The sequence below is a fragment of the Callorhinchus milii genome, unplaced genomic scaffold (genome assembly GCF_018977255.1).
Source record: "Callorhinchus milii isolate IMCB2004 unplaced genomic scaffold, IMCB_Cmil_1.0 Scaffold2, whole genome shotgun sequence".
In the NCBI taxonomy this organism is placed as follows: Eukaryota; Metazoa; Chordata; class Chondrichthyes; order Chimaeriformes; family Callorhinchidae; genus Callorhinchus; species Callorhinchus milii.
This window is the reverse complement of record NW_024704743.1, coordinates 82,431,738-82,444,015: the sequence shown is the minus strand read 5'-3', so window position 1 is coordinate 82,444,015 and position 12,278 is coordinate 82,431,738. Positions and strand designations below refer to the sequence as shown.

Below are 12,278 nucleotides of genomic sequence, written 5' to 3'. Positions count from 1 at the left end.
AATGTAAGGATTACATAATGTCAGATTACATGTAAATATATTCTAAACTACAATTGTTACCACCTAACAATACATTTTTGTTTATTTTCTATTCTGTTTTATTTCTCAAACTGCACCCTCTAAGGATTGCAATAACAGAAGTTATAATTAAATACCGGCATCGCGGTGAATTCAGCTTTTGAGCTGATAAATCTGTGTCCAGTTTCACTGAGTGTGAAAACTCAATGTATGTATTGCTGCAGCTACCTTACAGTGCAGTGAATTGATTTGCAAGTCAGGAATGCTAAACAGTCAGTCATTTTGTCTGCCATCAGACTTCTTTTGCAGATGGTGAAGCCTCAGCAGTCTTCGTTTGTTCTGGAGAGGAACCTGAATGCCCAAGAGGAGATCGCACAAGAGGTCTTCAACTTGGGGCTCCGGGAGGAGGCGCTAAGTGCACTAACTGAGGTACAGTATAGTTGAGTTTAGTTTCCTGTTGTTAATAGACAGCTATTTCTAACTGGATTCCTTAATATGGAAACCAGAAGTATGCTGCACCACTTTATGAAAATTCCACTTTAACACAGTTTAGTTTGCAACTAAATTCCTACTCTAGTTACTAGAGTTTGATGCAGGTTAGAATCCTGGCGGCGGAATTTTGGGTAAGTTTCCCCCTTCACTTCCAGAGCCATTGCTGTTTTGATCGACTGTCTGATCAATATCATATCCTGGATGGAGTCTTAAAACTTCCTCAAGGTGAAAGGCAATACAATACTAATTCATGTTTGGCCCTTACCTGTGCCTTCTTGGCTCTGGCTCTGATTCTCAATCTCCCTAGCTGCTCACTCCAGGCTAACTGAGTAATGTGTAACATTGGTGTTTTGCTTGACCCCACAGCTTTGTTTCAAACCATACTTTTGGTTTGTGGCCAAAACCACCTTCTTCTTTCTCCAAAACCTTTCCCACCTGCTTCCCTATCTTTTACAGCTTTGAAAAAACTTAATTGATCACTTTGTCACCTCAAGGATAGTCTTCAATCATGCCTTGTTCTATCCTGCACAAACAACAACTCATCCAAAGCTCTGCCGCCCATATCCCCTCCTGCACGACAACAACAAATAGCATTTATATAGCACCGTTCGTGTATAGCACCTGCCATATTCTCTTGCCTTTGTTATTGGACTACTCAACCATTCGTTCCTGCCTTCCTCTATCGGTAGCCAAGCATTCAGCCATTATGCCTTAACTCCTTGGAGCACTCTTCCAAACTACTTTGCACCTTCCCCTTTGGCTTCAGAACCCTCTTTAAAAAAAACTCTTTTTGATTGCACCTTAACATCCTAAATTCCCTTCCTCTGCCTCAGTACTTGGTGTTTGGTGCTCCCAAATATGTCCATGAATCACTTCAATATGTTAATCCTATGTGAGAGCTGCAATATATTTCCAAATTATTGTTCTTGTTTAGCAACCAAGCTGGTTACAATCCAATCAATGCTATTTCCATTACTAATACTATTAATATTGTCGGGCAAGTTATTATTTACTGATTATAAACAATTAAGGCAGTCATTTGTGAATGTATTTACACAGACACAATTTTGAAACTCACCTCTATTTCAGGGTAGTGCGTTGGGTGGGAAGTGAGGGAGAGTCAAAGTGAATATATGCCTCCGATGGGTCAACACAGGTTTGGATAAACTTTGCAGTTTAACAACAGCATATAAATAAGGATTTGCAGTATGCCATACTTGCACAGTGGCACTTCTTTAAAATGGTGATGCTTTATGAACAGCCCAGCCTCGACCAAATTTGGCCACAATTAGACACGGCAAACTTAGGACAACCATCTGCTTGTTCCCTTCAACAAGCTGCGTAAACAGCCAAATAGAAATGCAGCATATATGGAAGGCGTTGTAGATTGCTGGACTAAGTTGAGCTTCACTTATGTAACCAAGCACCCAAGCAGATGTTTCAGACCTTGCCTCTGCTTGTTTTTTTTTAAAAAGCATGGAAAGCTACTTTAAAATCTCTTGCATCTTCTCTTCCTGCTTCAGTATGGTTAAAAACCTGTCTCTGACTGTGCATTTTGGTTAACATCCACCAATCTTCCTTCCTGCTCAGTGACCCTATGGTCTTTTGTAAGGGTTTTCGACATGTTCATCCATCAAAGGTACGAGATGTTTTTGAAACATATTTGTTCATTTTTGAAGAAACAACATAATAAATATTTGCAAGCATACATTCCACATTTTGGTAGGTGATTTTGACTGTTGCCTAAAGTCTGGGCTGGCAGAACAGAATGTGCTGTTTTATTTTCAACTGTATCAAAACCTATTGGTTTCCAAGCACATGTATGCAATTTAATTCTGTACAAGTCAGAGCACTTGAAAGCACTTGGAAAGGAGCCCAGTGTATCAGTGTTTTTTACTGAGTCTGGAAGCTTGTATTGTACAGGCAGCCTGTATCGGAATTTGTTTGAAGTGGCATTTAAATAAACTGGTTTATTATACTGCAGATCAGTTGGTTCAGCTCTAATTATCCACAGTGCCACCAATTCTGTTTGGCTGAAAGGATTTTTTTTAAATGCAAAGAAAAACACATTGGCATCTTGTGCTTTACATGGTCAGTTTCGAATACTAGACTGTTGTGTACCAATGTTCACATTGAAATAATAAACCAGAGATGACCACGATGCAGGAAGAGTCAGATGGATTATGCTATACGTACATGTTTGGCCTTTCTCCCCACTCCTCCTGAAGGTGCCAACTTACTTTGTGGTTACATGGCTGGTGGAAACCCCTGGTACTTTAACCAATGTCTATTCTTCATGTGTGAACCTGGACGGTGAGTCTTGGCACATTTGATCTCAGCATAAAACTCATTTAAAACCAATAACTCCATTCACATCGTGTTGACTTTTAGACTTGAATTCACAATCATTTGAGTGTGCCACACTCCACAAATGGCAGCCTGTATCCTCTTTTGCATGAGGCTCCAGATAACCATCGCTCCCATCTTTATTATGTTCCATTGGCTTTCTGCCCAATTGTTGTTAGTAGGAACCTGGTTGTTAGTCGATTGACGGATTACTTTTCCTGGGAAAACAATCCCTTCAAAAAAATGTTTTTAAATGTGGTCACTCAATCCATATCTGTTTGTGGGACATTGCTGTGTGCAATTGGCTGCTGTGTTTCTCCCACAAATACAGTCAATTCACTTTACAGTATATTCTGTAAAGCGCTTTGTGAAAAGGCGCTATATCAAATGCAAGTGTTATTATTGTTTCAACCATGCCTTTGGTCACAGTTTTCCCCTTCTCTTCTCACCTTGCTTGGTATTCTGCAATGTCCCTGTAAGATCCTTGGAGATATTATCTTACGTGAAAGGAGCTATATAAGCACAACTTGTCTTTCTGTCACACATTTTGCAGTGAACATTAACTTTAAATTCCTTGGGGTCCTGTCTGCTTTGTAGGTGATGGGGGATGATCTTTCAATGGACAGATTTAAAAATGATGATGCAGAAAATGAAAGGTTGGCAGCTCTTCCAAATTCATCCATGACGACCGGTGCCATAATGGAGTCGTACCCTGACTTTGAGGAGAGATGGTTTACTAAGCTCAAAAGCCTAAACCTTCTGCTGTTCCAGCCAAAAACTAAAGCAGACATTCCTGAGAAAAAGTTGGGGAGAGAAACATAATGGACAGTGAGTGTGGCTTGATCTCTGCTAAAGACTTCAGACGTTCCTGTATTTTGGAGTGAGTAGTTGCATACCCTGTGTAATGGCTTTGTGCGGAAACCACTTAGTCAATGCAGTCATTCAGTGGAACCGTACAAACAGTCAACTCGTATCTCAGACCCAGGCTACAGCAGTTTAGTCACAAGAGACACAAGACCAACACAGCGTTTTAAGATTGCTGACCTGTAGCTGGTCTGCTCCTTGTTACAGTCAGCCCAGCAGGCAAGATATTTCTAGTCTGAACCATGGAACACACATCAGTGTGGACTAGCATCCTTCTTGTTCCTTTTCCCAAATCAGAAATTCAAGCGTAATTTACTTACATTGTGTGATGTACATACACTGTGGATTATCATTTTCTAATTGTAAAAATGGTCTAAGTGAATTTTTTTCTTCAGTATTGATCTTATGTTTCTTAATGTGTGGAAATGGGAAACAAAATTTTTAACATTACATTTAAACGAGGATGCGTATGAGTGTTTTCTCTTTGTAAGCTCTCTTGGTGAATTAATGACTGTTTGAAGGATAGCACATAAAACACTTTGTGGCTGAATACAGGGAGGGCATGAGCCAGTCACAAGTGAAGAACTTTTTCCAGTGAGTAGGGAATGTTATGAACTGGGTGGCTTTCACAGCAGAGTCAACTGGGGGCATTTAAAAGAAAATTGGGTAGGCAGATAGAGGAAGGGTATTAGAGGTACAGGGAATTGGGAGTCGTATAAATGACTTTTTGTCAGCATGGTTTTCTGCTGTGTTAACATTTCTATGATTCTATGGTTGCCTGTGCATCCAGGCTTGACAATCAAACTTCCTGCTTGTCGACCTCCCCAACTCTTCCTCCGTAGGCTGCAGATTATCCAGACCTCTGTAGCCTCTGTCCTTTCCCACACCAGGCTCCGTGACCCTATCACCCCCATCCTCGCCTGACTCCACTGGCTTCCCATCACACAGAGGATACATTTCAAGATCCTGGTCCTCACCTTCAAAGCCCTCTATCGCCTTGCTCCCCCCCTACCTCTGTGACCTCCTAACCCCCTACCAACCTGCTTGCTCCTTCCGCTAAGTGGGCTCTGGCCTGCTTTATGTCCCCCACCTCGCCCGCCACACCATTGGCGGGCGGGCCTTCAGCCACTCTGCCCCCACCCTCTGGAACTCCATCCCGCAGTCCCTCTACCTCACCCCCTGCCTTGCCTAATTCAAGACTGTGGTTTCGATCACCCTGCTTCCCCACCGCCCTCCACAATCCTGACCCTAGCTCGGGTACCAAACACTGATTGTCCAGACCTTGGGACACTCTCCCAATGTGAAAAGTGCTATACAAATGTTAATTTTGTTGTTGTTACCTACATTTCTGTAACTGTTTAGTGAAAGAGTGAAGGGACCATAGCTGTCCTTCAGTGGGAGATTCTGCAATAATGTGATGAATGTGAAAGCTGGAAGTCTGGAAAAAAAACTGTGAGCCAGGGAAGAGGATCATTAGATCTGTCCAAGGAAAAATTATGTGCTGCATTGTCAGAGACAGAGGGCAATTTGTTTTCTGCAATCTCTGTGACTGTGACTGACCTGTGTTGAGGGAGCTTTTGTTCACATGGCTTGCCAGCCCTTCAGAATGAGGAAACCACATAGTAATGTGTATAGCAACGTACCTGCTAACAACAACAACTTGGATTTATATAGCGCCCTCCAAGTCGGACAGCGTCTGCTAAATGGCAGGACAAGAAAGCAAGACTGTTGAATTAGCTGTTCTATCTTCTTTTGCTATTGTTTATTGCCACATCCCGTTGAGCAGAAGGGTTGTATGACTTAATAACACAATATTTTTTGAGTTCTATTTCCTTCGTTCTGTAACACCTCTTTATACTGTGGGGAGGATTCAACATCACTTCCAGGAGCAGAACCAATCGGAGCAGCAAACCTCATATTGCACTCAATGGAAGAGGCCTTTAAGTAAGACTTCATAGAATTATACAGCACAGAAGGAGGCCATTTGGCCCATCGTGTCTGTGCCGCTCTTTGAAAAGAGTTCACTCGGCCCATTGTTATATCCATTCATCTACTCTCTATTCATCTATTCTCTCTGTTCCAAACCGCTCCATAATAATCTATTACATACTACACTGAATATTTTCATGGCTGCAATACAGTAGGCATTTAAGTACACTCACATTTCTAAGTGTTAGAGAATCTGTAGTGATATTATCTTAACATGTGTCTTTCTAATAGATCAATTGGGAGCAGGAAGCCATAACAGATTCCTCTCCCTCCCTTTCTCCCCCCCCCCCCACCCCACGCTTTCCAGTCCAGGCATTCGTGACCACTTTTATTGCTCCTCTGTGCTGCCTAACTCAAATCAGCTAACTCAGCACAGACTGGGATTGAACCTGTGACCTTTTGGGTCTAGCATTGAGTACAAGTATTAAAGTAAATTATTTTTACATCATTTATCGGAGGTAGATATGTTTTGGTTCTAATGATTCAGGATAAAAAGCTATGTGGTATGGTACTGAGCCATAGCTACGAGGATAGGCCCAGGTTCAGTTCCTCAACTGTGCTGAGTTAACTGGACCTCAATGCCCCTAATCGGGGGAAGGAAAAAATCACCCAAAGCATTTTGACTCCTGATTACTGTCTTGCTACTGTGATCAAAGATACATGTATGGCCACATTGAGTACGAACAAGAACGAGTTCCCTGCACATCAGCTGGCTTAACAACACTCGCTGTCTAAGCCTGTACATATAGAAGGCCACTTGGGTAAGATAGCCAATGCTCTTAATGCCTGAGGAACTGTACCCGAACAAGTCAGTGCCTTCGGCAGATTCCCGTGTCATTCCTTTGTTTATAAATTATAGATTCAATTTCCAAGAATAATAGATAATACAAATGGTAATCTAAGGAACAAACTTGTCTTGACTTGCCTGATGCACTTAGGTATACTTATGTGTGGGTTGAAATGCATCAAAAATTCTTAGCATTGATTTAATGTGATACACCAACACATTGGAGAAGTGTATGTTTTTTTTGTCAGTCGGGTGACTGACACACTCAGAAACCCATCACCATGCTTAGGCGTATCCAAACCAAACTGAGAATTCCATGCATCCCACCTACACGCGGAAACAACAAAATTACATTTATACAGCTCCTTTCAGGTCGGGCGGATGTTCCAAGGCGTTGGACAGACAGAATTACAGACCCGAGCTGAGGGTCAGGTTGGGGGAGGGAAGGGGGAAGCAGGGAGATTGAACGCACTGTCGAAGAAGAGGGTCTTGAGGTGGTCTTGAAGATGCGAGGGAGGGGGTGAGATAGAAGGACTGCGGGTGGAGTTCCAGAGGGTGGTGGCGGAAGGCCCGCCCACCAATAGTGGGGCGAGCAATGCGCGGGCCGTGAAGCAGGCCAGAGCCCCCTGAGTGGAGGGAGCATACAGGATAGTAGGGGGTTAGGAAGCCGGAGGGGTAGGGGGGAGCAATACTGTGGAGGGCTTTGAAGGTGAGGACCAGGATCTTGAACTGTATCCTCTGTGTGATGGGAAGCCAGTGGAGTTGGGCAAGGATGGGGGTGATTTGGTCGCGAAGCCTAGTGTGGAAGAGGACACGAGCTGCAGAGTTCTGGATGATCTGCAGCCTGTGGAGGGAGGAGTTGGGGAGGCCGACAAGCAGTGAGTTTACATAGTCGAGCCTCAATGTAATGAAGGCGTGTATGAGGGTTTCAGCGCCCTGCGGTAATTCCAGCCAAAGCATCAGAATCAATCAACTGGGCAATTTACGAGTAAGACAGATTGATAGATACTGAGGAAAAACAGGTTATTAAGTGGTACAGAGAAAATACTTGGAAATATTTGAAACACATCTTGTGTTTCTAGGTCACCTCAGGTTTATGGGTGAAGAGAGCACTTCAGTCATTTTCATTTAATTAAGATAGACGAATTAAATGCACAAATAGAAACAAACGGGTATGATCTAGTAGCCATCACCGAGACATGGTTACAGGGAGATCAAGGGTGGGAGCTAAATATTCCAGGGTATGTGGCGTATAGAAAAGATAGACAATGTGGTAAACGAGGAGGGGGGGTGTGGTCCTGCTAATAAAGGATGGGATTAAAAACAGTAGAGAGGAAAGATTTTAAATCAGAAAAGCAGGAAGTAGAGTCAGTATGGCTAGAAGTACGAAACAACAAGGGGCAGAAAACTCTAGTGGGAGTAGTTTATAGACCCCCGAACAGCAGTCACAGTCTCTTTCAAGGTATTAATCAGGAAATTAGCGGAGTATGTAGAAAAGGAAAAACATTAATTGTGGGTGATTTTAATCTGCATATAGATTGGGACAACCAAATTGGGAAAAGTATGATAGAGGAAGAGTTTATAGAATGTATTAGGGATAATTATCTAGATCAGTATGCCGAGGAGCCAACCAGGGAACAGGCCATATTAGACCGTGTTTTGTGTAATGAAGCAGGGCTGATCAGCAAACTGGAAATTAAAGCTCCTCTAGTGCAAAGTGATCATAATATAATGGAATTTAGCATTAAGTTAGAGAGAGAAGTAGTTAAGTCCGAAGCAAAGGTCTTAAATTTAAGTAGAGCCAACTTTGCTGGTATGAGAGAGAATTTAGCTAAAATAAACTGGGAAATTAGACTTAAGGATTTGACAGTAGACCAGCAATGGCAGACGTTTAAGGAGATAGTGCAAAATTCCCAGCGAGCACGTATTCCTTTGAGGAATAAGAATGCCACGGGAAAGGTGGCCCAACCGTGGCTAACTAGAGCAGTTAGAGAAAGTATAAAGTTAAAGGAAGAAGCCTATAAAACAACTAAAATGAGTAGTAAACCAGAGGATTGGAAGAACTTTAGGGATCAATAAAGGAGAACCAAAAAAGTGATTAAGAGGGAGAAAATGAGGGCAAACTAGCGAAGAACATGAAGACAGACTGCAAGAGTTTTTATAAATATATAAAGAGGAAGAGGCTGTCAAGGGTAAATGTGGGTCCGCTACAGGCAGAGACGGGGGGGAATTACAGTTGGGGACAAAGACATGGCAGAGTCACTAAACAAGTACTTTGCTGCTGTCTTCACCTTAGAAGACACTGAAAACCTACCAAGAATAGAGGGGAACCAATAATTAATATTAGTAAAGAAATGGTTTTAGGTAAATTGTCAGGTCTTAAAACTGATAAATCCCCTGGACCTGATGGCCTACATCCTAGGGTTTTAAAAGAGGTGGCTACTAAGATAGTGGATGGCTTGTCTTTGATCTTCCAAAATTCTCTGGATTCTGGAATGGTTCCCATTGATTGGAAGATTGCAAACGTAACACCGCTATTTAAGAAGGGTGGGAGAGAAAAGATGGGGAACTATAGACCAGTTAGTCTGACATCAGTGGTAGGGAAAATTCTTGAGTCCTTAATTAAAGATGTCGTTATGGGATTCCTGGAAGACCATAACAAGATTAGGCAGAGTCAACATGGCTTTACAAAAGGGAAGTCATGCTTAACTAATCTTTTAGAGTTTTTTGAAGATGTATCTAGCAGGTTAGATAGGGGGAACCAGTAGATGTAGTATATTTAGATTTTAAAAAGGCATTTGACAAAGTGCCACACAAAAGGCTATTGCACAAGGTTAAGGCCCACGGGATTAATGGGAACATATTAGCATGGATTGAAGAGTGGCTAACGGGTAGAAAACAGAGAGTAGGGATAAACGGGTCATTCTCGAATTGGCAGGATGTGACTAGTGGAGTGCCACAAGGATCAGTGCTTGGGCCTCAGCTATTTACAATTTACATCAATGATCTAGACGAGGACATTGAATGTAACGTATCTAAATTCGCGGATGACACTAAACTAGGTGGGAGAGTAAGCTCTGAGGATGATGCAAAAAGATTGCAACAGGATATAGATAGGCTAGGGGAGTGGGCGAGTAGGTGGCAGATGGAATTTAATGTGGGGAAGTGTGAAGTTATTCACCTAGGTAGCAAAAATAGAAAAACAGATTATTTTCTAGAGGGGAGAGATTAGATAGTGTTAGTGTTCAGAGGGATTTGGGTGTCCTTGTACACCAGTCTCAAAAAGTTAGTTTGCAGGTGCAGCAAGCAACTAAGAAGGCGAACGGCATGTTAGCGTTCATTGCAAAAGGGTTAGAGTACAAGAGTAGGGAAGTCTTGCTGCAACTGTACAGGGCCTTGGTGAGACCGCACCTAGAGTATTGTGCGCAGTTTTGGTCTCCTTATTTAAAAAAGGACATACTTGCCTTAGAGGGTGTGCGGCGTAGATTCACTCGGTTAGTTCCTGGGATGAGGGGACTGACCTATGAGGATAGGCTGAATAAACTAGGGCTGTATTCTCCAGAGTACAGAAGAATTAGGGGAGATCTTATTGAAACATATAAGATTCTTAAAGGGCTGGATAAAGTAGACACACTGAGGGACTGTTTCCCCTGGTAGGAGAATCTATAACCAGGGGTCACAGTCTTAAAATTAAGGGTAAGCCTTTCAGAACAGAGTTGAGGAAACATTTCTTCACTCAGAGGGTAGTGAATTTATGGAATTCACTACCCCAGAAGGCTGTAGATGCTCAGTCCTTGAACATCTTCAAGGCTGAGACTGATGGATTTTTAAAAAATAGAGGGATTAGGGGATATGGGGATAGGACAGGTAATCAGAGTTAGGTCAGAAGATCAGCCATGATCTTATCGAATGGTGGGGCAGGCTCGAGGGGCCGAATAGCCTACATCTGCTCCTAATTCTTATGTTCTTAATTCTTTTAAGAATACCAACCTACCTACCGCCCAGCTATTAAGCATCAAATTTCTTAAATGAATCCAGTATTGTGGCTTGAACCACCAATTCTGCTAACCCATTCCAGCTGCTAACCCATTCATTAATGATCGTCCTTACATTTGTTATAGCCCTTTTCGCGTAAGGAGGAGGTCTCAAAGTGCTTCACAGGACATGCAATAAAGCAATGGTTTTCAATCTTTTTCCAAAAAACTGTTCCTCTCTGAAGGTTTCTGCTATAAAGTGTACTAGCTGTGTATTTTGTAGGTGAAAGCGGCAACCAATTTACAAACAATATCCCAGAAACAGCAATGAAGTGAGTAGCTAATGTCATTTGAGGGATTTCGTAGGATGTACTGTAAAATGCAGTGACTGTGTTTATGTGGGGAAGAACACAGCAACCAATTTGCACACAACATTGTCCCTCAAACACCCAGAAAGTGAATGACCATTTTTGTTTGGGGGATTGTTGACCAGGAGAAATTCCCTTCACTTTTCAAATAGTGCCATGGGATACTTAATGTCCACTTGAACAGGCAGGCAGGACCTCAGGTTAACGTTTCATTTAAAGACATCCAGCAGTGCAGCACAACCCCAGCAACGTATTGTAGTACCATCTTAGATTATGTGAGTTCAATGTCCCGACATGAGGCTCGAACTGACAACCTGCAACAGGTGAGAGTGCTACCAACTGAGTCAGGCCGACTCATATTATACTTTGGGTAAAGAAGTACTTCCTGTCTCTGGAATCAAATCACCTTTCACCCAATCATTTCCCAAAGCACTTTCGGTCATTGCAAATTCCTTGTCTTGAATGATTGACTTGAACCCTGAAGTCCTGTAGCACTCGCTTCGCAAGAGAAATACCTGGGTTTGATTCCCGGCAAGGCGAAACCTTGGGCAAGTTTCCTTATTCCACATGTCTGACAAGAAGCCCTTGAGAAAAATAACAATAATAATTTTGTCACTCTCTGACTGTTTGTGGGACACTGCTGTGTGTAATTGGCTGCTGCGTTTTGCCCCCAAATATATTGTCAATTCACTCTGCAGTATATTCTGTGAATTGCGTTGAGACATCTAGAAGACGTGAAAAGTGCTATATCAAATGCAAGGATTATTATTTGAGCATTTACACATGCCACTGTGTTCTGACAGGTTTGGAGTCTGTCTGGATGAAGCTCCATTAATGGACATGCCCTGGAAACCTAAAACTACATGAAATATAATCTTTGGATTTGATGTAGTGCCTTATTATGTTGTCAAAATGTCTCATATGCTTTACTGTAGATTGTCATGGCTGTATTTTGTAGATGAAAATGGTAGCCCATTTGCGTACAGCGATCTGCCAGCCTCACAACCGGGACCCCCCTCCCTCCCCACACACCCTTCTGTCAACCGCTCCATCCACATCGGACTACAAAACGTCCGCTCCCTCTGTAACAAGGCCCTGGTCATCAACGATCTCATCCTTGATGAGAGCGTTGACATCATGGCCTTAACGGAAACCTGGCTCACCCCAGGCGACACCTTCCCCTTCACGGAGGCCACACCACCCGGCTACACCTCCCACCACATCCCTCGCCCCAACCGCCGTGGCGGTGGTGTTGCCCTTATCTCAAGGACACCACTTGCTCTATCCCGCTACTCCTCAGGCTCTTTCCCCTCTTTTGAGCACCTCACCCTCTCCCACCCCTCCTTCCTCTCACTTAAAATCCTCCTCCTCTACCGGCCCTCTAAAACCTCTCCCACCTTTATCTCTGATATTTCAACACTTCTCACATCTCTCTGCCTC

The 12,278-nt window shown here is 42.8% G+C and overlaps 1 protein-coding gene across 7 annotated transcripts in view; it reads left to right on the top strand.

The window, feature by feature from the left end:
• Positions 1-12,278, top strand: part of zgc:101716 (uncharacterized protein LOC492784 homolog) — a 29,202-nt gene that overhangs the window by 13,517 nt on the left and 3,407 nt on the right. For 3 of the 7 annotated variants that reach the window (XM_007900551.2, XM_007900549.2, XM_007900550.2), the window contains exons 5-6: positions 315-447; positions 3,454-4,193. In XM_007900551.2, the coding sequence (XP_007898742.2) occupies positions 315-447; positions 3,454-3,678 (358 nt within the window). In that variant the 3' untranslated portion in view covers positions 3,679-4,193. Of the gene's footprint in view, positions 1-314; positions 448-1,599; positions 1,667-3,453; positions 4,194-12,278 lie in introns of those variants that run through there. The other 4 variants (XM_042332072.1, XM_007900554.2, XM_007900555.2 and 1 more) reach the window with 4 other exon arrangements.